Source organism: Trachinotus anak, unplaced genomic scaffold, assembly GCF_046630095.1.
Source record: "Trachinotus anak isolate AG129_WGS33_773 ecotype Australia unplaced genomic scaffold, CSIRO_AGI_Tana_v1 ptg000011l, whole genome shotgun sequence".
Lineage (NCBI taxonomy): Eukaryota > Metazoa > Chordata > Actinopteri > Carangiformes > Carangidae > Trachinotus > Trachinotus anak.
In genome coordinates this window covers 14,210,739-14,234,284 of record NW_027273862.1, presented here as the reverse complement: position 1 = coordinate 14,234,284, position 23,546 = coordinate 14,210,739, and the positions used below count along the sequence as shown (strand labels likewise).

At 41.3% G+C, this 23,546-nt stretch overlaps 4 protein-coding genes across 6 annotated transcripts; 1 reads left to right on the top strand and 3 right to left on the bottom strand.

The window, feature by feature from the left end:
* Positions 1-1,522: 1,522 nt before the first annotated feature.
* LOC139627567 (protein phosphatase 1 regulatory subunit 3E) lies at positions 1,523-6,407 on the bottom strand. Its single transcript, XM_071488425.1, has one exon. It carries the CDS (start codon positions 6,048-6,050, stop codon positions 5,127-5,129), a length of 924 nt encoding a protein of 307 aa, XP_071344526.1. The 5' UTR covers positions 6,051-6,407; the 3' UTR covers positions 1,523-5,126.
* A 316-nt stretch (positions 6,408-6,723) lies between these two features.
* Positions 6,724-9,499, top strand: cunh16orf46 (chromosome unknown C16orf46 homolog). The gene is made up of 3 exons (XM_071488424.1): positions 6,724-6,922; positions 7,088-7,324; positions 7,710-9,499. The coding sequence occupies exons 2-3, from the start codon at positions 7,121-7,123 to the stop codon at positions 8,553-8,555; spliced, it is 1,050 nt and encodes a 349-aa protein (XP_071344525.1). The 5' UTR covers positions 6,724-6,922; positions 7,088-7,120; the 3' UTR covers positions 8,556-9,499.
* A 743-nt stretch (positions 9,500-10,242) lies between these two features.
* On the bottom strand, positions 10,243-18,255 carry atmin (ATM interactor). 3 transcript variants are annotated; one of them, XM_071488421.1, is made up of 4 exons: positions 17,973-18,255; positions 15,367-15,492; positions 14,335-14,534; positions 10,243-14,224 (listed from the first exon to the last, which is right to left on the bottom strand). In XM_071488421.1, exons 1-4 carry the CDS (start codon positions 18,222-18,224, stop codon positions 12,451-12,453), a joined length of 2,352 nt encoding a protein of 783 aa, XP_071344522.1. In that variant the 5' UTR covers positions 18,225-18,255; the 3' UTR covers positions 10,243-12,450. The 3 variants fall into 3 exon arrangements, with proteins under 3 accessions (XP_071344522.1, XP_071344523.1, XP_071344524.1); XM_071488422.1 differs by lacking the exon at positions 17,973-18,255 and adding an exon at positions 17,838-17,931; XM_071488423.1 differs by lacking the exon at positions 17,973-18,255 and adding an exon at positions 14,686-14,819 and having other exon boundaries at positions 15,367-15,494.
* A 1,286-nt stretch (positions 18,256-19,541) lies between these two features.
* Positions 19,542-22,837, bottom strand: cenpn (centromere protein N). The gene is made up of 10 exons (XM_071488754.1): positions 22,540-22,837; positions 22,316-22,361; positions 22,162-22,221; positions 21,718-21,791; positions 21,427-21,600; positions 21,217-21,318; positions 21,066-21,120; positions 20,834-20,943; positions 20,553-20,676; positions 19,542-19,943 (listed from the first exon to the last, which is right to left on the bottom strand). Exons 1-10 carry the CDS (start codon positions 22,708-22,710, stop codon positions 19,822-19,824), a joined length of 1,038 nt encoding a protein of 345 aa, XP_071344855.1. The 5' UTR covers positions 22,711-22,837; the 3' UTR covers positions 19,542-19,821.
* Between the last annotated feature and the right edge of the window lie 709 nt (positions 22,838-23,546).

Genomic DNA, 23,546 nt, shown 5'->3' with positions numbered 1-23,546 from the left:
TCTCACAAAAAGTCAAATAAAATCCGGACAAGACAAATGCGCCACTCTACAGTTAAAGCAAACTGCGCTTGTCTTAATTTCCCGCTTCACCACTTTGACATTGAATAGTTTAATCTCCCTTTGTCTGTATTTTGGGGGAATTATGTGATTTTCCACTTGAAGCAAGCTGCTGAGTAGCTCTAACCATAGAACTAAACTGGAATCTCACAGCAGGTTTTTATTGACCAGCCATATGGATTCACACTGACTGGTTGATGAGATTCCCAGCATGCAGAGCAGCTACAAACTGTCAGGATGCCTTCAACACAGCCATAAGTGAGCAAAGTTTAACTCAACTTTCACTGACTGTGGGCCAACACAGCTCAGTCATCACTGCCTTAGGGTTACATGAAGATTAAGCAGGATCATGTTCCAAATCTGACACCAAAGCACCCCGATACACCACCCACACAACATACACAACATGCACAATATATGCCACACAAACACACACATGTACACATAAAGCTTTAATTTGAGCATACTTAATTTTTTGTATTAGTGTGAAATTGTATTGTATGAGTATTCAAATAAAACTCCAGAATCAGACTTCACTTTCCATCTGCTAAGAATATATTATATTACAGTGCCATTATCAGTGATTAAATGGCATTTGCTGATGGACTCTGGAGACTGTGGCTTTATTTAATCACATGGCAGTTGGCTTAGTGTTTATTAAATACAAATGACCAATGCTACCTAGAGAAAGAGCTGGTACATTTGTTAGAAGTAATGACACTGTCGAGACAGAAGACATTAACCAAAACATAGTCAGCCAAGAAAATGTCAGGCTATGAACTAGAACTATGCCACATAGAAATCTTTGAGTACAGTTAGTGCTTATACTGTATAACATATTAACATACGATCCATGAGGATGTTTTATAATGTACAGAACTTATTTCTTAGTTTCAAAGTAGATATAACCAAAAGCAAAAAAGTCAAACATACATATCACTGTCTGTTTCCATGCTCTTTTATTGTCTGCTCATTGCAGCTTTGCCTAGCTCCTGCTGCACCTTTTATTGCTTCAAGCTCCAACCCCTCCCTTTCATATACACAGGGGGGCATGACGTCAGAATGTAATCGATTCAAGGACATGTCCGTAGCCATGTCTACAATGGCGATGGCAACAGCCCTCTGTGGTGTGTCACTTTTATGAATGGGGACTAGCAGCAGCCCTTTGCAAATGAGATGCTCAGCTGAACAGTCGGACCCCTTGGGAAAACACGCACACGCTCAGCTCCACAGTCAGACACTGCACATACATCACAGTAACATCTTATTTTAGGTTAAAATAACAGTGAACTGTGAAGGTTTTCTTGAGTCTAAGAGATGAAATCTTGGAATAATAGCTTTGATTACACTATTATGCAACAAATTGCATTCAATGTTCATATCATAAGCTGGGAGAAACTGAATAAAGGCAACAGTATAAAGGTTGCATTGGGTGATTGTGACGTTAAAGCACTGGCAGGGTGGGTTTGGTTATCATCACAAATGCCTTTATTAACCATAGTTTTAACAAAATATAGGTTACATTAAAAAGAAAATGTAAAAATAAAGATGTGTTTCAGCTGTACATGCAAACATAGTTAACATTTACTGAAAAAGAAAGAAATAGACAGCTCATAGAACAAATTAAAACAGTCAGATGACTGCAGATGTTACTACATCATACATACTAAAGGGGCTGCATAGGATTTACAAAAAACAATAAACTCACTAACTAGAAAGCAAATGAGATCAAAATCAGTGCCATACAATGGTTGTAAATTAGGAAAGGTGATTTAGGCTTTCCACAGTGAGAGAAAAGTGCAATAAAATATGACAAAGAATGAAAACAACTTGGTAAGTAGCTATTCACAAGAGAAGCTTTCATTTATCTACCATGCCTCTTTCCTTGTTCTCACTCAAAGTGCATTAGACCTGCCTCGACTGAGTCTGCTCGGTATCAGCTACAATCATAAGTCACTCATGCCAAAAATCTCAAACACCAGAGTGCATTTCATGTTATCCCTCTTGCCAAGATATGTTCCTCATCATTGTCCACTGTTCACATGTTCTACAGTCACATTATTTCTTAACAAACCAGCACTTGCCTCTTTTACATGTCTCTAAGTAAACGTAGGGTTTAGTAAGGCAGTGTACGCCTATAGCTGCCCACACATTTCATTCAATTCAGATACACTGCTCACATTTTGGTCCACATTTCAGGGAAAATTCTACAATATGTCACTGTTCACCATTTAGAGGCAATATATTTTGTTTCAAAAATCATGTACTTCCAATTCTATCATCAGCCTTATTTGAAATGGTCCTGAAGAAAGATTTGATTAGCAAGTGTGCTTTTAGGAATCCATTAAGTTTAGGTTCATGTTCTATTCTCCAGCTTCACAAGATCATCAGATAACAAACTTTTACCATTCATGTCTCTCAAGTCTGCTTTTAAAAAGCTTCAAAATACACACAACATAGAACAGTAATAGGAAGACATTCAATATGAAACATTAACACATTTACATACATATATATATATCAGTGAATTCTGATGCAAAATGTTATGTATACATTGAGGTGAAAATCTAATCAAACCAGAAGCCCTTCTTTTGCTTGATGGTAGGGATGCACCAATAACAACAGCAGTGAGGGAGATGTCACTGATATCTTACAGTTCTCACAGTTTTTGGAAACTTAAACCAAAGAGTTACATGTTATGGAAAATAGAGAAAGCATCATATTCAGACAGTCATTTGTGTCAGTCAATCCCAACACTGCAGTATGTTACGTCAGCTGATCGTTAAAATCTAAAAATCACAGCCCGTGTTGGTTGTGATTCATTGGTATTGATGCATCTCTCTGTCCCCGCTTCAAACATCTCATTCTGGATAATTAATGCTTTTTGGCCTTGCACTGCATGAATGCTTGAACAAAGTTTACATACACCAAAGCGGATAATATGTAAATACCCACTGAGCCAACAACATAACACACAGTGAACTCTGCTATGGCCAGACCTTTTATATCCACAGTGTATTTAAATGAACAGATGAGCAGCTCTGTACATGTTAAAGCTAAAGCTGAGTGGTAGCAAACGTCAGCTCGCCACAGGCCATCTCTCATTTTTAGTAAAACTATTCTAACAATATCAGGTGTAGCACTGCAATGAAACAAATCATGTCAGATTTTGAGACAAACATTGGTGATGGATTCACAGTGGAACTGCTCCAAAAACTAAGTGGTTACAGGAATAGTCTTTATAGTCTTTCTTTTATCCACATCCCGACCTGAGGGCCTCACTCACTGGAGATCGTCCCTCTGAGGCCATGATGATGTAAACAAAGCCCAAAGTGATGTTGAGATTACCGTCAGTGCATGGGAATTAAAAAGCACCCAGCCTGTCCCTCTACTTACTGAACTGGAGTCTGAACTCTCTACACACTCACAAACACTGACATAATGACACAACTAAAGAAAAAAGCACGTTGAGTAACTGCATTTAAGTAAACAACCATGCCTCAAACAAGAAAGTCTGTTTGCCATAAAGACTGTGAGTGTGATTGGGAGCAGGTTTGGAAGACTACTGTGTAACATCATTCAAGGCAACCTATGGATGGAAATATCCGCGAGTCAGGTGGTCCTTATCATTTTGCTTACGTGTGAGGGGTGTAAGGAGCAGCACTATTCCTGCACAGTGATGGCTATCATGTACCTTTACAGGAGCAGAAGCTGGTAAAACACAGACGTCCATGTAATAGCTACTTTGTCTACAGACAACACTGCTCTATGAAAAACTAAGTAACAAGAACATTAGAAAGGGATAAGCATTGTGTTTTAAATCTGCAAATGTATAATAATACTTTCCTGTTTGAACATATCTGTTAGAAAATTATTACTGTGAAAATAACATCTGTTTTATATTGATCAACCTGAAGAAGAGGAGAAAAAGTCCACAAGTAATCTGAGGTAAATTTAATCTTTGATACAGCTACTAAATTTATTTTCCTTAGGAGAACAACAACCGTGTTCAAGGGGTTCATTCAGGAAAAAAAACCTTCTTATCAGAGTACAGGATGGGAATGTTGAAGCCCATTTTCTATAAACATAGCCTTTATGATTTGATGGAATATGCATGATGCTGTTACAATAGCCTATAGGGAATAGTTTTCTCCAGAGAAAAAATTTTTGGAGTTCATCTTTAGTTAGGCCTCCTTGATGTTAAAATTTGGCAAAAATATTTTATCATTTTTGCATGACTGTGGCAAAAAATATACAATGGGTGTTGAATATGTGCAAATTTAAGGGTAAAAGGCAGGTTTGTGACTAAGTCTGGTGCCCCTGGATTAAAGCTTACCTGCACTACGTGCTTCCCAGGGTTTATAGGCCTTATTCAAAATGCAAGTTTAATAAGTATTGAATGCATTTAGTATATTCAAGCCTAATGAAGAAATGACTTTCAACATTCAATGCACAACTTCCCACATCATGGCTTAAAATAAGGCATTTTCAATGGCACGAGAATGGGAAATTACACATTAAATGTATTTGGATAAAAATAAAATATATTTCGCCTATTCCTGTCTGTCAGCTCCCTGCTTCCTATTAATTCAATGTTTGCACACATGCAAAACAAAAAGATATTTTTAGTAACACCATGCCATAAATGTAGGCATCTCCTGGCATGAACAGTGACGCCTGAAGCCGGCATTGCCCGGCACGTCATGCGTGGCACGTGTTCCCACATTACATAACGTGAACATGCCCTCCCAAAGGGCACCAAGCTGTACAGAGCCCTGACATCAAGGCAAATTATCTAACGGCATCCCAAACCCAGCACCTACCAAAGCCTTACGCAGTTGTCCTCAACACTCAGTCTGTCACCACAGCAGGGCAAATATTTGAAATATCGAGGGAAATTATTCTTTGTGCCATAAAACGTGTGTTTAGTTTCTGTCAATTGCAGAAAAGAAAAAAAAAAAAGAAAAAAAAGAAAAAATCATTTTAACAGGCTACAGTCATAATTAAGGTACCCGGGGATCAATTACGCGCAAATTACGCACGCAAGGTGCCAATGCAGACTGCAAAGCTCAGATGAAGTGAATCCATCCGTTCTCCCATTCCCGCGGTGGGGACATCTTGAACTGGTGACGCCGCACTTTGTAGTTGTTCCCATTGTTATTGTCCCAGAACTCCTGCCCGCCGACACAGTATTTAATTGCGAACTGCAATGTGCCTCCGTTTTCGAGGTAGGTAGGCATGACGATCTTGAAGCAGAACCTATCGGTGACACCGTCGCTTGAGTTCGGAACGTAGGACGCCAAACTGTCCATGAATGTTATCCAGTTGTTCAACGAATAGCGCAAAAAGACGCTCTTTTCGAAAGCCATATTCAACACTCGCACGAACCCGGAGAGGCTGAATTCGTCTGCCTCAATGCTCTCCAACATGACTTTCACCTCCCTCACTTTCTGCTCAAAACCGGGTAGAGTGTTTGGGTTGGTGAACAGCAACTCCATGGACACAGACTGTGAAGGAGGCCGGGGGAATTTCGTGTCCATATGATTAAGTTGGAGGGGTCCTTTGGGAAGTTTCGCCAGTATGCGCTCCGGCACCTCTGGCTCATCTGCATCATCGAAATGCTTCACTGAAATGAGCTCTAGGCCCAGGGAGTCGGCGAACCGGACTTTCTTTTGACTGGTTGGACTCCTGCTGCGGGAGACCTCTAACTTTGCTCTCTCTGTGGGTGTGGGCAGCGACTTGCATCTCCGACGCAGGTTTGGACTCTGAGGTTTCAGGGAAACCTCTCTGCCCCGTGGTCTCTCGTCCACCACGGGGCTCTCGATGGGCTCACAAGTAGTACCGTTTATCAAGTCAAAGTCCTCCCCATCTTCAAGCCGCGGGTTCGCCGCTGCCAGGCTTCCGAACAGTCCAGCTATGCAGCTGTAGTTCCTCGGCAGGCAGCTCTTTGGGGGCAGCATGACCACGACAGGACGCACTGGCTCCGCTTCCATAAAACGCAGCAGCCCCTGCACTGCAGAACCGAAGTGGTCGTGATGGAAAAGACCGGAGGGTTAAGGGATGGAGCCGTCAGGTGTCAGTGTCCCCCTTTCGGATAGGCGCTCCGGCTGCGTCAGAAGCTGACACTCTGCAGGGCTGCACCAATTAACCAAGCTGTTGTTGTGCGTCTGCGAAGTGCGCGTTTGCTCCAGCTGAACGGCCACTTTCTCAAATGTGCTCAGTGCCGAAAAGATTCAAACAAGAATACCTCTCTCTTCACAGAAACCATCGCTCGCTTCCATTTCCCCCCCCCCCCCCCACACACACACACACACAGCTGCCTTGAGCCTGTATAGAGCAGAGTTTGACGTAAACTGAGCCTCTACGTGCAGAACTGAGCGTTGCATCTAATCAAGATGGTTTCCTCCTACACAACCTGTTAACTTCCTCTTTTTCACACCGTGGCATCATAATGACCTCGATAACCCAAATAAAGGAAATAATGTGATGTGATGTTTTTTTGTTGTTGTTTTTTCAAACAAATTCCAACTTAATTTGGGGCATTTTTGTGACGTAGTAAGACCCATTACATAACAGAGATGTAATAATTCATCTGGCCCAGTCCGGGCTGCAGCAGTCGCCCCCTTCAGCCCCTCCCCTTTTCTCTACGTAACATATTTCCGGTGCTGCGTGTGTGGGTTGTCATGACGACAGCGTTGCGGCTTGTGACTTAAGGCACTCACCGCATCTACGCGTCTGTGAGTAAAACCAGAGAGAAAACTGTCCCCTACGACGGACGGCGGCACTTCCTTACAAGTGGTGAATCCTGACACGGGAATTACAAACACGTTCACAGTGCGACAGGGACTCAGCCTGCCTCGGTGTGGTGAGTGAGGTCTGCGTTTGACAAACCGGTGTAACGTTTTCCAGGTTGCTAACGTTTCAAGATAAAAACTGTCGTAGTGACTTGAACTGATGCGCTGGACAATGTAGGTTACGTATTGCAGGCTATTTTGGTAGCCAGTGCTCTCGTTTTTGTGTCCTTTTCTAGATCTCACCACAGTGTACAAAATGTAACTAAATAATGGCGACCTTAAAAGAAGTGGCTCGCACGGCTGTGGGTGGATCGGACGAGGAGCTTCCCACACAGGAGGACGCAGTTGAGGAAGAGCCTTACAGGACACCAGAGAGGAGACATGTTGATGTCCTTCTAGATATTAGTGAGGAAGAGTCCCTGAAAGAACTGGAGCCATATGAGTATCACTGTTACTCTGGTTTGGAAGAAGCTGTAAGTGAATGAATAGATTCACACTACAAAATGTTTTTTACTGCCTGCTTTTATCTGATGTAGTTAATGTTACCTTTAAAGTGGGTTGTACCAGTTGCACATGTTGATTCTGTAGCCTCTAACACGGTTTGAAGTCAAAATTGTTCAAATGAGAAGAACAAATAAATGTAATATCTAATGTGAATTTCTGATTTATTATATCCCAATCTGTTGACATAACTCTTATCTATATGATAATTATTCTGATATTGCTATCAAATAAGTACAATCTCATATATCTATATTATTATCACTTTTAATTTTAGCTTACACAACAAGTAAATCCTCTGGTGTGTTTTCAAAACTGTTGTTCTCATATTTAACAATTAATTTCATTATAAAACAGGTCCGAGGTTGGGCCAGAGTTGCTCCACTCAGCTGCATACTTTTGACTCAGAAGAGATACAGGAAAGGAAACCATAAGGAGGCAAACAACCCGACCCCCGAATCTGTTGATCCAGCACTCCCTAATGCAGACAGATCTCCCAGCTGTGAGTCGCACGCAGATTCTCATAACAACTTTAAGAAATCCATGCCATCAAATCAGCGGGTGGGATCTTGGAGTAACAATGCTCTGGCAGCCCTGCAGCCAGATGCCATGCAGAAAACCACGTCACACCCCTTACTTGAAGAAAAGAAAGGGGAGAAAGGGATGCTCAGAGAGACTCCTGTGCAACCTCACCATCTGTCCTCAAAATGCTCTGTGTCTGAGAACAGGTCCACCAAGCCTCAGAGAGCCAGCCACAGCCACAGGCCCAATAATACAGTGGTTCCCATTAAAAACTTCACATTTTTACCCCCTATCAAGTCACCACACCTGAATCCCAAGGTCAGTGGCCAGCTCTGCAGTGGGAAGAAGGCTTCAGAGGGAGAAACTTTCGAGGAAAACTGTTTCATACTTGATAAGAAGAGTGAGACAAGTGGAATAAGAGTGGATCCTGCTGTTAATACAGAGCTTCCCAATTACTCTGCAGCCCTGCCCTCAACGTACAGGACATGTCAGCGTAACCCCCACTTGTTCACTGCTGTAAGTGTTTCTATCCCCAAGAGGTATGAGGTACGTATTTCTTCCAAACCTGACACAGTGCACCACAGGAGCTACTCAATGGGCAAGAGCCTCACACAGGCCCTCCAAGCCAGCACCACAGCAGGTGCACAGGCCCATATGCACCCCAGTTGCCTGTTTTCCTAAGGAACAAGACTGTGTGCTGACCCGCTGTATGAGGCCTGTGAAATAAAACTTTGAAACATCTTATGGTGATATTCAAGTATATTACAGCTTTAAACTCTCAGGTTCAACCAAGTAAAATTGGTTTATCAATACATCGTACGATGTTTCCCTCACAATAGTCAGTTGGAAGAATAAATTCAATGTATGGGACATTCGCAAAAGTAACTCATTGCAGAGGTAATTCATTTGGTTTTAGCGATCAGTCATTCCAGTCTGGTACAACATTTCAGACCATACTTAGCATAACAATAAGAGTCAAGTGAAGAGAACATTGAAATGTTAAGCTCTATATGTCATTTGGGCTTTTAATTTGTTCTGACCAGTTCCCACAAGTGCTTTTTCAGCTGTTCTAGTTACCTAGCAACAGTGCAACTACCTCATAAGAAGCCTGGCTGTGTGCCTGCCAGGCGCACATTCTGCGTTTTAAACTACAACATTCACCAAAGCTCTGTCAGAACTTTAGTATCACAATGTACGTTTCTGTCTATGCATGATCTAAGCTGGGGCCAAACTACTGCATCTGCTCAGTACAACTTCGGTTTTATATCGCTCATTAATGGCGTTTCCTGGTGGTTGTGGGTGGGGTTTGGGTTATCAGTGCAATATTATGCCAGGATCCCGGTGTCATGGTCTCCAAAGACCAGCCACTTACTGCAATACTGTTTCAACTGGGATGATCTTGTTATTTATTACACTACCTCTTTGGTGTTTATCTGCCTTGTAAAATGAGAAATAATGTAGTGGGATTGTTCTATAATCAAAAGAGCTGCAGTGTTAACCTAATTAAACCAAAGTGAATCGAAGTGATTTGTAAAGATTTGCTATATCTGGCACGAACCACAATTCAGAATGTTCTGTATGTGTCTATGTAACTTAATCAAAGTAAAGAGATGAAATACACGAGACTATGTTGTTTATTTTATTCTATAAGTATGAAAAAGGGTTCACTCACTCAAATCTATCAGGTTGCTCCTTTAAGCTCTCAGTCTTGCACAGATGAACAAAATACATTGCGCTTATGCATTTTATTCCCTGATGCCAGACTTCAAAAACTCAGAGCTTGATAAAGCAGAAATCTGACTGATTTAGGTGTGTGAAACTCAAAGGACTCCATGTTGTCCTCGATCTCCTTCTATTGTTGTACTGTTCAACGCATCCTGCTCCAACTGTTCTTCAACATGCTCTCTTGTGCAAACTGGGCCAGACTCACACACATAACCTACACTGCTGCCATGATAATAGGTCTCCCCACATGCAACCTCTCAGACCTCAATTCTGAGGACATCACACGCATTGCAATAGCACAGGACATCACACATGCCCGTGCAACTGCCACGTACAGGTCCCTGAGGTGCAGAAGGCCTCGCTTTGGCAAAAGACTGGTACCTAGAGCAACAGCGACCCTGAACGGCTGCATTCTGAATGGGTTCGGTGCTACATGTCTTGTTGTCATGTTGTTTTGCCTGTCGCTGTTGTGTTGTACTTCAGATATTTCTTCCTGTCATAATTGTGTGATGTTGTGTGTGAAGTGTAATGCTGATTTTCCTGTGACACTGTAGCCACATGCACCTCAGTTTCCTTGTTTGTACTGTTTGAGTTTTTCTTTTTCTATCTTTGTTCTATACCAACTGACAAGGAACACGGTATATACTTTCAAGCAGTTTAATAATAATAATAATAATATCTGTAGTGTAGCTTCAACAATTAATCAAGGCAGCCATTAACTCTACACATACAGGCAGGAAAACTTAAATTCAGTTAAAAACAATAATTATACAATAATTTGTGCTGGGAAAATATCTGCATGCACTCCTTACAGAAGAGAAAATAAAGCACTGTGACTGACACTTGAGACTGACAAGGATTCTACACCTGGTCCTGTTTTAAGCAAGGCATTTTTCCCCATACCACTGCACCAGCGGGGAGCAGCTATGCTGTATTTGTATTCAAGAACCACAAACTAGAAGTGCTAATCTAAAAACAAGAAATGTTGAAATTTGATATGAATGTCAAAAATCCTTATTAACATGGGAAAATTATCCTTAAACTGTTTGGATAAGGTGTAAAAATTAGAGCATGTTAAACTTGGGCACAGTGTCATGTTCTGTACATTCTTCAGTTTCTAAAAACATCTTGAAACTGTACCAGCATTAACCATCCCTCCATCAAAACAGTGTGAGATGGCATCAAACAAATTCTCTTCAGTAAAATGCTGCATAGCATTATTTTCGATCAGGGACATTCCAATATTTCATGCAATTATGATGTAAATACCAATACAGAACATATTAAACATGCAAAGCAAAGACTGAAAGGATTCTGACAATTTTCTTTCATTTTCCAAAACATATTCTTGTATAATTCTGATAAAGATTTTACACAAAAGCAGCAAATTCAATTGTCTGTAACAGAACTGAAGTTAATACTTGGGTTAAGGCACCAACGTAACAAAATGAACAAATAAACAAGGCCTACAGCTTTATGTTCTCTAGCAGAACGCAGTCTGTATGTGGTGCCTGTGGATAATGAGGTAACTCAGTGCAACAGTATAACAAAAAAAAAACACAGTCAAAACATTAAGTTTAGTTGCTTTAAGAATAGAGTAAAAAGAATTACAATAAATAAAAAATACTGTGTTCAAATTGTTAAGGGTGGATATTCTAATGATTTTCATAGAAGATATTCAACAAGACTCCCTTCGATAAAAATCAGGTGGTGAATACATACAATAACTCTGTGCTATTCCTAGCTCTAATCCACAGTGTGTTTCTGTACAGTTAGCATTACTGGATCACTTCAGCACAGAGCACTGCGACTGTATACACTTACACCCAGCTAATGAATAACTCACAGATGATGACAGCCTATTTTGCTTACTGACTTGAACTGACTGCTCAGCTATAGAGACCCAGACACAAAAAAACATTTTTTACAAAACATCAAACTTCACAATCACATTTCAATGAAAGGTGTGCAACAACTGACAAGACAAACATTTCAGTTACACCTGTGCCACATCTGCATGAGTAATGGTGTATTTCAGAGATGCATCTTAACAGCTTTGATCGATGCCTTGCTGATTATTGAAGGCTTTATGGGATTTATTCCTGTAAAACTGATTATCACTGCTTACGTTTTCCACTGGCTGCAAAGCTTGCGGGATGGAATTCAGAGTTTACAGTCTTGCTGCTGTGAAGGCAACATCAAAGAGGCATCTATCAGATACACAAGCGTAGAAATTGGTATTTTAGTTTGTGCTGCTGACCAAGTAAAGGCTCCATGCACATTTCGAACATACGTAAACTTGATGTACAATATTGTATACTGTACGATTGAGATGATATTGTGTTCATGCAGTATATGCATATCTGAAAGCTTTAATAAAGGTTAACAATTTCATAAGCCTTTTCTTGACAGCCACGCACAGCAAAAGATGTCATCCCTTTTAAATGCAGATCTAACACTGATGAAATGTTAAGTCATTTTTAATTTGCTAGTAAGACCAAACAGTGAAAACCATTCACACTGGTTATACACTGAAATATAGAAGTAAACTGGCATTTAAGACAAGACACATACAATATGTTACTTTATGTGCAAATAAATATGTAAACGGTCAGAGGAGCTGATAAACCATGCCCACTGAGCTAATAAAGTGCAGCACAGCAGTCAGGATATACACCTGGAAAGGCTCTGGACATGATGACCTCAGTGGAATGTTCAAAGACATTTTCGGACTTCTAACTGCTAAGACTATGGTCCACCAGAAGACAGCATACACTGATTCCTCCTATAGGAAGAGGCGGATATCAGAGACCTGTACTGCAAAAGCATAGGCAGCCTCACGAAGAGGGCTTCAGCTGTTGGGTTTCTCAGGGTGCTGAAAGAGAGCACAAAGCTCCTCACATGTCTGGGTTTCCACGGAGCTGAAATGGGACTCCATGTTCCACGCAAGGTCTGCTGACAAGAAATCATCCATGACAGTTTGTGTTTCGTTGCTGGTCAGGAAGAGGTGTCCCAGGCCTTCTGCCTGGCTGGTCACAGTCTGTGTCTCTGTGCTATTCAGCAGCCTTGCATGCTCACCCTGACTGACAGGTGTCTGAGCAGAGATGCCAGTGGCAAATGAAGGGAGATCGGTCTGCGTTTCTGTATCCGAGGACTCGGTGCTCATTGAAAAGCTTGAATGTCGCAGGATGCTGCTCAGGGGCATGTGGCTTCCAGCGTTCAGCAGGAAATTGAGGTCAGTTTGAGTTTGAGTATCAAATAGCTCCAGGTCGCTGGCTTGGGTTCGACTTGGTCCTTCGCTTTGGTCCAATTCATCAATCAGGAGGAAGTCTGTCTGGGTCTGGATGTCCAGAGACTCCAGAGGCGTGTCACTACCCAGTCCTCCCAACTCACTCTCCTCTGTCTGTGTCTGGATATGCACAGCATTGAGGAACTCTTCAAAGTCAAAGTCTATGCCGTTGTTTTGCTCCTGAACAGAGCCCAGACCTGAACCACAGCCTGCAGAGGCCTCAGTGAGCACCTGGTGGCCCGACATGCTGTCAGACAGAATGTTTTCCAAGTCATTTAACAAAGTCATTGTTTGGGTCTGGTTGTCTGCCATGTTGTTTGAGTTGAGCTCATCTGTCTGCACCCCAAAACACATCCCGCCTGCTGACTTTGAGTCCTCATATATACTGCTTCCTGCAACAGCGAGAGTGTCATCTAAGTCCAGAGCCGTCTGGGTGGAGACACTCAGGGAGTCACTGCCAAATAGGTCAGTGCACATGATGGCCTGGTCCTGAGCCTTCTCCTCTGATTGTGGCATGGTAAAGTGTGTCTGTGTCTGCCTGGTTTTGTATGGGGGCACAGATGAGGAGGAGCAAGGAATTTGGCTCAGGCACTGGCTGTCTGTCTGAGCTCCAATAGACGATGTGGCTTTGGCCCTTGAGGAGAATGTTTGGGTTTCAACGCTGACAGGGAGGAGGACTTGGGCACTCACACTGATATCTGTTTGGGAGCAGGATGATACTGAGGACTCACCCACAGAGCACAGGCCTATTCCCTCCCCAACACCCAACCCTGTGGGCATTTTTGACAAATATGATTTGTCTGTCTGAATGTTGGTGGAGGTGAATGTCGGTTGTCCTGCCAGGATGCTGGGTGACTCGTCTGCGTCCAGACTTACCTGGACTCCTGTGCTAATGGGCCCCAGGCTAGAGCGGGAAGTAGGCATGCTATCCTTGAAACCCAAACTCTTAGCATCAAGTTGGGGTACCACCGCTCCTGTGGCTTGTGGCAGCAGGTGAAGAATGCTGAGAGAGGCTTGGCTGTCTACTGCCAGCACTACAGACCTCAAAGCCCCACTTTCTGTGGATGGCAGGAGGACAGGCAGGTGCGCTAGCTGCATCACAGGAACACTGACCAAAGCCATCTTGGGCTTTGGTAGAAGCAACTTCTGGAGGCTCTTACGGGGGTTGGAGTTCTGACTTACTGAGTCTGGGGTGTGAACAGTTGTATGAGAAGGGGGAGAAGTCTCTGTCAGCTCTTTAGTAGCAGGAATGATCTGACAGGCTGACTCATTGGTCTTAACCTTTTCAGAACCACTCAACAGTTTCTCCATCTTTCGCTTTTTTACTGGAGGAATTCTGTAAAGACACAAAACAGACACAAAAGACAGTCAGCTAAAATGAATTTTTAGCCAAACTTAATACAAAGTCTCAGTAAAAACAGCACTCTGGAACATGAATATACGTGCCTGTGTTCTGTGGGAATCTCATGTCCTGTCCTGTAGATATGTGAGAGTAGAGCAGCCCTGCTGGCATAGGGGCAGCCACACGTACAGTGGTAGGTCTTCCCACAGTCCTCTATGTGCCTCTTTAGGTCCCACTCAGTACTGTAGCCATTGTTGCACTTGGAGCACTTGTGTTTCTTCTCTGCATGCATCTTCATAAAATGCTACAATCAACCACATCAAAGAGCAAAGAATATTGTATATTGCATACGTCTTAAAACATTAATTTGTTACAGCTATAATATATAACTTTTCCACAATAAAATGTCTAAAAGAACTGGACCTGTCATATATTATCTTGAGCTGCGTACTTACATTATCCCAAATGTTTCCATCAATTTTCAAACACAGAGAACTCTGTAAATTTAGTCAAGGCAACAGTCTGTTTCATCTGGTGGCCTGTCAGTGGCATCATGTCCCCTTTGCACATGCACCAGTGTTGTGGTAATCTGCCAGAGGTGATCAAAATTGACTTTTTATCCAGTTTGAAGCCACATCTTTACACTAGAATGTTTCGATATTGTTCATTTTTAACTGTATATTTTAACCAGAGGAAGGATTTTAGTCACCACACATCTGGATCTCAAGTTATTGGAGAGAGAATGGCAGCTAGGCTCCAAGCCCCTTCGAGGTGCCCTGTGTCCACCAACAGCGCCTGAGAAACACTGATTTTTAATGTGAGCCTGTTGTATTTAGTGTTTTTACTGAATTTAATCACCAGTCCATTTGTTTTGGAGAGGAGGAGATCTCTGGGGATAATTCGGCTCCTGGTTAAAAAAAACACCTGGATCATAGGTTATCAGGTTTTCTTCTGTTTTGTTTTAGTAATGTTCATAGATAAACTTTTCCAGTATTACATCATTCCCGTAAAATGATTTTTCTAACATACTTGGTGCTGAGTATTATAATAGGAGCTCTTTCACAGAGCTGACACCTCATCATTTTACTGCACTGGCAGCATGCACAGGCTTACAGGTCACTGGAGGAAAGGCTTACTTGTTTAACCAGGGAGAACTGCGAGAAGGGTCTGTTAGGCCCCCTGGGACAGCCCTCAATGGGACAGCAGTAGAGCTTCTGAGAACCCTTCATGTCCTTTCTGACTGTGGGATTGACAATACCATCCTGAGGGTGACAATGACAGCAAAAGACAAAGACAGAGGACAAAGAAGAATGAGTTACATTTTAAATGTTAAGATCAAACCCTCTCTCAGCATAGCCTACTGTGAGGGTTAAAGAATCATACATTCTGATATCACCACAAATACAAGCAACCACCAGAAAGACCTGTGGCGCTTTCACTAAATGTCATCTGGGCTGTACATCAAAAATACAAAATGTTGACTTTATACTATTTTTTTCAGGACTTCAAAAAAATAAAAGTGATGGTTGTACATTGGCTTGCTGTCTTTATCCAGTGTAGGTAATTGTGTATATTAAAGATGTAACATTATGCAATAAACCCCATTTCTATGTGTGCAGGAGGCTCTGCTTTACAGAACTGAAAAAGAAATGAATGTGCTTGGCAGCAACTGGAATTTAACAGTTTGCTGTACAACCCCTCCCCTCAACGCAGACTTGCTAAACCAGCTGTCAGCACATTGTATCATTAAAATTATTTTGAATAATGAACAGAACGATGCATTTTTACAGAAAACAGCAGCTACACTAAATGTATGGTGCATTGTGAAAACAGATTAAAAACCGTCAGACTGCATGACAGTCATTAATGCTACAGCCTTCCAGTGGTCAAGGTCACCTCCATCTGCTGTTACGCTGGAGGGAGCCGAACAGCTGAAGCTGACAAATACCCTCCTGGTTTATCATAACCAGGAATTAGCACAAAAAGACACATTCGGCAAACAATAAATGTTCTCGCAGTTCACCTCAGCTACATCATGTGGTTGTGGGCTGAATCCTGAGTCATGTCATGACATTATTTGTCATAAGTCAGTATTTGGCTGTGCCTCAAAAGACAGACCAAGTCAAGATTTGCTGTTTGCTGTTGCTCAGCCCACAGCCTTTCCAGTAGCAATGGCGGAGGTTATATTCTTTTTCAGGAAGACTGTACTGTACAATGATAAATAAGATTAAGAGTCTCTAAACTGTGTTTTTCATGGCTGCTAAGAGAAGCAATAGGGATAGAAAGGCAGCTAAAAGGCAAAAACTGTCACATTAGCCTCATGAAAGGAGTCTGAACTGGGCCGAGTCCACGAGCTCAAATGAAAAGCATCAGTATTCACGGGGGAAGCAGCTACCCTGTTAGGCCACACTAACAGTCACTGATCAGCAAATACATTACTGCTGTGCAATGATGCAGTATAGTTAAAGTGGTGTTTAAGCTGACGTAATATCAACAGATATGGTGTTTCACATCATGCCTCCTTCTTGCAGTCTGACCGCATGAATAATGCACAGGAAGCATACAGAGTGTGCAATTCCAGCATTTAAGCACTTCGTCATCATGTCAACCAGAAAATCATTGCCACTGTTGACACGGTTCACATAGCTGTGCATCAAAAATAACTGTTCAATTAAGATGCTAAATCTAAGACCATTACCGAAGCACTGCCACTTGCTTCCTTTTCCCACTTTCCACCAAGGGCACAATCTGTGATTTAAGTGTGGCTGCACAAGAAAAACTCAACATACAGACGCTATCTGTTGCTTTTAAAGGTTTGTTTAGACCAATAATGCTTAGTAAGTGGAGTAAAACAAACCTACATTTAAATTATGATTGCCTTAGTAGTAGACTCAAACTTTCAAACAATATAGTAAAACCATGGACTGGGCCTTTAAACACTGTTCCAGCTGGACTGAATGGACTACTTCTAAGAACTCATTCAAATTCTCACATTCACCTATTTTAAACAAAGAGCTTAGTCTATTGCAGGACAAAAGGCAGCCTTTCCCAGCAAAGAACTTCATTCATGGAGGGGAGACAGTGAATTACTGCCTCCCACGAAAAAGCCCAGTCCAGTGAGGACACAAAAACCGGGGTCAGAGGTAAACTTTGGTCCAAATCATTGCAGTGCCTCCATTTCGCTGACTGTTAAATAGTAGTAGTAGTAGTGGGCTATATATTAGATTCAGAAAATCAATAGTGCTCGTATTTAAAATGTGAGGAGACTCTTAGCATACAATGTTAAACAGATTCCTCCTTTCACACACTATCACAGCCAAATCACACACTCGGCAAATTCCTGCTCTTCACTATTAGTCCACCAGACAAAATCTCTAACTAGAGGCGGAGCCTTGAATCGCAAAATGCAAAAATCATCGATGACCACGTGTGATCCAAATCAATAAGTGTTAACATAAGTGGCCAGTTACAGTGTAGCTAGCTCGCTAATAGTAAACTTACCTACATGTCATGGTGGTTCACCCACATAAAAAAAACTTACATACACTTTTACCTAACGTTAACTATAACGTCGCGTTTGCTGAGCATCCCCACTGTGTTAGCTTACATGAAGTTGTTATGGATGACTTGCGTTTTCCAATCAGTATGACAGCGTTTACTCGACAGCGAGTTAGCCAAGTTAGCATTGCAGTTACGCACACTCAGAGCTTGTGGACATTAGCCAGGCTTTGACAGCGTTTACCTTTATTCTGTGCGACTTCACAAGATGCATGTTCAGTGCAGGTGTGTTGGGGAGGATCTTGCCACATCCTTCCACGGTGCAGAGGATGTTCGTCCTCACTTCTTTGGTCAGCTCCATGATGGTGGGTTTTATTATTTCCCGTGACTGCGACAGAGATTCTTCGTGGCATTTCGGACTGTCTGTGATAGCGTTGTCTCTGTTGTTCGCCTTGCCCGTCGCAGAGGCAGCCATGTTTCTGTGTTGACAGTCCATTCTGTGTTTGGCTGATCGCCCCAGCAGCAGCACTGAATGAAAAGCAGCATGCCGTCCCTCAGTTTTGCCTGAAAGGTTGTTTCGCCACCTTCCACTCATGAGGGCAGCTGGGAGAGCGGGGCACTTCCGGTATGCTTGGCATACTTCCGTTTTACAAAATAAAAGAACTAAAGTTTATTGCAACACTTATTCTGAATATATAGGTAAATGCATGTGAGTGTAGGGGTGACGGTATTTTAAAAGGCATTGTTGTGCCCTATACGAAGTCTGTGTTTTAAGATGGAAGAGTTTATTTTAGAAGCTACGTGTTTCTTCTTACTTAAATTATTTTAAAAAATAAATAATAGTAAATGTATTGTTCAAACTCTACACAGGCTATTACAGGCTGAAGCTGCTGAAAAAATAAAGAAATACTACCCAGTTTAGCAGTTCTATTGCCAAACTCTGACAAATAAACTGGCCAACATTAGCTTGTCTGCCTCTGAGCAATAAGAGAGTAATTACAGTATGGAAATGTCACCATCACATAGTTTATCCACTATAAATTGTCTAACTGAGTACATATCTTTTTACAATCATTAAAAATGGTTAAATTAATTTTAAGTTAAAAAGCTATTTTCACTTTTATGATTTCATTTTTGGGTGGCATCACAGTTCCATAAGATAATTTGTGAAGTGAGGTAGAAAATTGGGGCTTTTGGAATACAGACTGTTTTGGAAGCTAATTTTGGAAGCCTCATCAGCTTTGGCTTTGGCGTTCATTTTGTACACCGTCTCTGAGTTGTGTTAAATGGTAAATGGACCACACTTATATGGCGCTTTTCTAGCCTCATCGACCACTCAAAGTGTTCCATTCACACACACACATTCATTCAGCGCTTTTCTACCACATGTACACATTCACACACACCAATGTTACATCAGGGGCAGTTTGAGGTTCAGTTTCTTGCCAAAGGCCCCTTTGACATGTGGACAAAAGGAGCCAGGAATCGAACTGCTGCCAACATGGAGAGAAGAAACCAATCGCTCTTTCAATGTACATATGGGCATGAAAGTGTTGTTTTAAGACAGGGGCTTGAAAAAAATGTGCATCTATCATTTAAATTGCTTGCAGGCAGACAGACAGACGGCTTTAAATGAATCCTAAAACAAGAAGTGTAAAAACTAACATATAACGAGCTAGTGGACTTAAATTCACGCTCAGCAGACCTTTCACTGGTTGATAGCTGATGAAAAATACTGAAAAGAGATGGAACAATAACTAGTGTGTGGGGTGAATTTACTTTAAGAAGACATAAGTTACAAAGTTCAGGAAGATTAAGTGTACCACTTTTATTTTCAGTTTGGATGTAACATTTGGTGGCAGTAACATTCTGCCACTTGAAGAGCAACAAAAGATAAAATGAGAATCATCTATTGCTAAATTCTGATATATTTGCATGTGCAAGTGCATAAAGACAGAAGAGAACATTAATTCATTCTGAAGTCCAGGGATCAATGATAAAATATTATAAAAGCAAACCATGGGTGGAATGTACATAGCAGAAGTAAGAACAGGTAATACTGTGAGTCCTTTAGATCAAGGGTCTGTCACCCATCAGTTGTGTGATTCATGCATTTGTGAGGAGGGACTAGGGCCATTGTCTGTGATGACAAAATAATTCCTTCCTTTTACAGGAATAGATGAGAGCAGAGGGGTGACAGGGGTGGAGGCAATCCCTGTAAAATATAAAAATACATTCAATTAGTTGAACTGTTTAAAAAAAAAAAAAAAAAAAAAAAGACTAATTACAATTATTTATGACATTGTTGACATGATAATTAATCACAGCCATTTGTCTGGACAACAGGAACAAGAACATCTTACACAAAATCTGTTGTATCTTTCCTCCTGGATGGAAGGAAATACGACGTGCAGAAAATATGCCAATGAAAAACATTTGGACACATTCATGGGAATTGGAATGCATGCATCCCTTCTCTTTGACAGGATTTCCCAGTCTCTACCTGTTGCTACTGCCTTTCACCTTTACTTATGAATGTACAAAACTTTTCAAAGGCTAGTTGAAAGATAGGAAACACTTTCTCATAAAACAACAATACGAAATAATAACTGACCGTGACATATTCATAAATAATAACTTAAGAGCATTGCAGTTTAGATATTTCCTCTACAGTGTATGCACCCTCTTGTGGTCAAATGTTGAATTGCAAATAATATGACAATTAAAATTGTTTTCCATTTCACCGGGTTACAATATTAATATCATTTTCTTCCGAAGACATATAGAGTTTCTTTAATGTCTGTGACTAACAAATGCCTTGTACCTGAGGATGCACAGTGTCTGAGGGACTCCAGGAGGTTGGTGCTTGCAAATTTGACAACACATTTGAAAGGCTCCGCCCGCTCTGTCATGGTCTTGTTGGTGTGGTCTCTAAATTTTGTCTCCAGCTGAGGAAAGATAAACATAAACATAATTCAGATGATCACAGCACAGACTGAAGCTGAACTTTTGCATGATTACATCGAGACAGTGAGTGGTGACATTCGTTTCTTTGATTGATGTCATTACTGTTATTTTACTCAACACACACAAGCCTCTGGGTACCTTGTAAACTGCAGACTGTAGTTGAGGTAACATCCCATCACCAAAGGCCTCACAGGCCATCTGAAGTCTGTTCGCTCCAGGCCCGGCTTGTTCTCTTTCTATGCGTGGGTCTATAAATACAAGTAAAGCAAAAAAAAAAAAAAAAGAATAAATAAATAAAATGACTTTACAGAATTTAACCAGAAGTACACCGCAGTAGCTTTGCCCACATTGGATAATTTGATAAACATACTTGAGGCAGTTTGATTTATTTCTGCAAGAGGGCTGGGATACTTAGTGGGAAACACCTAGAAACAAACAAGAAAAAGTGAGAATCCACTCAAAAGCAAAATTCACAATATACATCAGCTCAATCTTTTCTAAATATATCACAGCAAACTTACGTGTTGATATTGCCTCATCAGCAGGTCCCTTATGGCAGTAAGTTTCCGACCACTGAGGTTAGCATCCTTAATAGCATGATGTCTGGTGGACAGTACCAGGGCCTGCAAAGTACATCACTCTTTTAGAGGAGAATAGAAAGACGGGAAAAAAAACATGGAATGGAAACTATACATGCTTAGTCAATATTAAATATAAAAGTCACTCCTTACCTGGGATAACAGGGGCTTTTGCTTTGAAGTAAGGTTGGTCACAAAGACATAAGGGGTTTGAAGATGGTGAACAACATATGTTGGGTTCAGGTGGTTGGGCCGAGAGTAGCTGTCTCCCCACGCAATCCGAATCCATACAGCTTCATCTGTGTGCTTCTTTATTTTGACAGACACCTTGAATGCAATGTCAAAAGAAGATTTTTAATATAGGACGTTAAACACAGAAATACCTGATGTAATGATGCAACTGTACAAACGGAAGGATTTTGTTAGGAGGAATATCTGGCGTACATGTCTCACAAGCTCACTGAGGTGAGACTTAAATTGCTCCTTGAACTGCGTCAGCTCTACAGAGTGAGCATCATCTGGAAAACAGAGAAAACTTCCATTAACAACCAACCAACTGCACTCCATCCACATGCCAAGCCGTGCTCAGACCTTCACAATGCATGGTATAATTAAGGCTTGACCGATCAGAATTCAGAAAAATTATAATTCAGTGTAATGGTGCAGCCATAAAAATAATGTGGGTTTGAATAGTAAACTCCACTCAATCATAACATAGCTTTTAATTCCCTAGAAAAACAGATCAAGTTTATCACTATATAACTGTAAAGTACGATGATGACCCAGACTCCTGCAGAAAACTAGAAAGAAAAGCCTGACCCACCAGGTTAGAGTATAAAGCTGCAGGTGTTCAGCCCTCCACTGGTGCACATTCATGTTTTTACATACCTTCAGGGTCCATGAGCTGGAAGGCGTACCACATCCCCTGGTTTGGATTATCAATGACATCTGACAGACAATGAACCAAGGAGACAGTTTAAATCTTAGCGGGTTGATGACATTGTCTCAAGTCTAAACCACGAAGTAATCTCGCTTGACTTACATATCATTTCGAGTTCTGTTATGTGTTTAGCCGTCCACTCATTTTCCTGTGCAGACAAAAACAAAAGAAGTGACTTTAAAGGAAAGGATATACACAGACAGTCTTCGTCACGACCCACTTCAGCGAGCGTTTTGATAAAGAACACGCCGTCAACTAACTACCAGGTTGCCATTTTTTTTTTTTTTTAAACACAGTAATTTATGTTTCAGAAACACGCCACACACCTCACAGATGGCGAGCAGCTTCTCCGTTAACGCCCATTTTGGCTGAGTAAAATCCACGGATTGCCACTGCGCCACCGACAAACGTCCCCACTTGTCGACCGTGGATCTTAACAGCTGAGCCGGAATCCGCCTCAGGAGTCGCTGCAGTAGGCGTCTGGTCGACTCATCCATTCCGACTCGGACCGTGGTCGAGGTCTAACCGTGCTGTGTGATAATTATTTTTGAGTTTAATGAACACGCCTGGCTCCGTCCGACATCCACGGTACAGTTGAGAAAATCCAAACAAACCGCCGACAAACGAGCACACGAATCCTCCAATCAGGCGCGACCAGAAAATCTCCGCGCGTCCTCTAGCGCCCCCCGCCGGGTTGGAGTGGCAGTGTACCAGCGCTGTCGGCAGGCGCCGCTGGGGGGGGGCTTATCTTTTCAAAGGAACATTTCATAACAATTAGAATACTGTATCCGACTTTATCTTTGTCCATTTTTTTAAAAAAAATAATATTTTAATTATATACAAAACAGAGCAGAAGATAAAATATTTTAAGGGTTAGGGTTAGGTTAGGCAAGGAAACAAAAATACAACTTAAAGGCAAGATTAAAAACACAAGTCTTAATACGTTTCTCAGAGATAAAGGAGTATATAAGGAATAGACAGCACACCGAGATGATTAGTAGAGTAAAAGGAGAAAAAAAGTCACGGTCAAAGTCAGCTTTATTGTCAATTGTGCTACACATACAGGACATACAGCGCAATTGAAATCACAGTGCAAATAAACATAAAATATAAAAATGTAAAATATAATGTTAAAAAAACTTTGCATAAATAATCATGACAGCACATGGAAGTTAAAAGTGAGGTAGTGACAGTGCAAATACGTAGAAGAAGCTCTGCTACACATTATATGTTTATTTATATTTTTATTTATTTATATATATATATTTATCAAACATTTCTCAATCTTTGCTTTTTGTCTGTTAAAAACTTCATAATTTCATGTCTTAATACC

Coding starts and splice junctions, on each gene's coding strand:
- atmin (XM_071488421.1), bottom strand. CDS start 18,224: ATGGACTGTCAACACAGAAACATGGCTGCCTCTGCGACGGGCAAGGCG. Junction 15,493..17,972: donor TGAAGTCGCACAGAATAAAG/GTAAACGCTGTC, acceptor TGTCACCCTCAG/GATGGTATTGTCAATCCCAC. Junction 14,225..14,334: donor GAGATTCCCACAGAACACAG/GCACGTATATTC, acceptor GTGTCTTTACAG/AATTCCTCCAGTAAAAAAGC.
- cenpn (XM_071488754.1), bottom strand. CDS start 22,710: ATGGATGAGTCGACCAGACGCCTACTGCAGCGACTCCTGAGGCGGATT. Junction 21,792..22,161: donor CCAGCTCATGGACCCTGAAG/GTATGTAAAAAC, acceptor TCTGTTTTCCAG/ATGATGCTCACTCTGTAGAG. Junction 21,601..21,717: donor TCAGTGAGCTTGTGAGACAT/GTACGCCAGATA, acceptor ATTGCATTCAAG/GTGTCTGTCAAAATAAAGAA.
- cunh16orf46 (XM_071488424.1), top strand. CDS start 7,121: ATGGCGACCTTAAAAGAAGTGGCTCGCACGGCTGTGGGTGGATCGGAC. Junction 7,325..7,709: donor ACTCTGGTTTGGAAGAAGCT/GTAAGTGAATGA, acceptor ATTATAAAACAG/GTCCGAGGTTGGGCCAGAGT.
- LOC139627567 (XM_071488425.1), bottom strand. CDS start 6,050: ATGGAAGCGGAGCCAGTGCGTCCTGTCGTGGTCATGCTGCCCCCAAAG.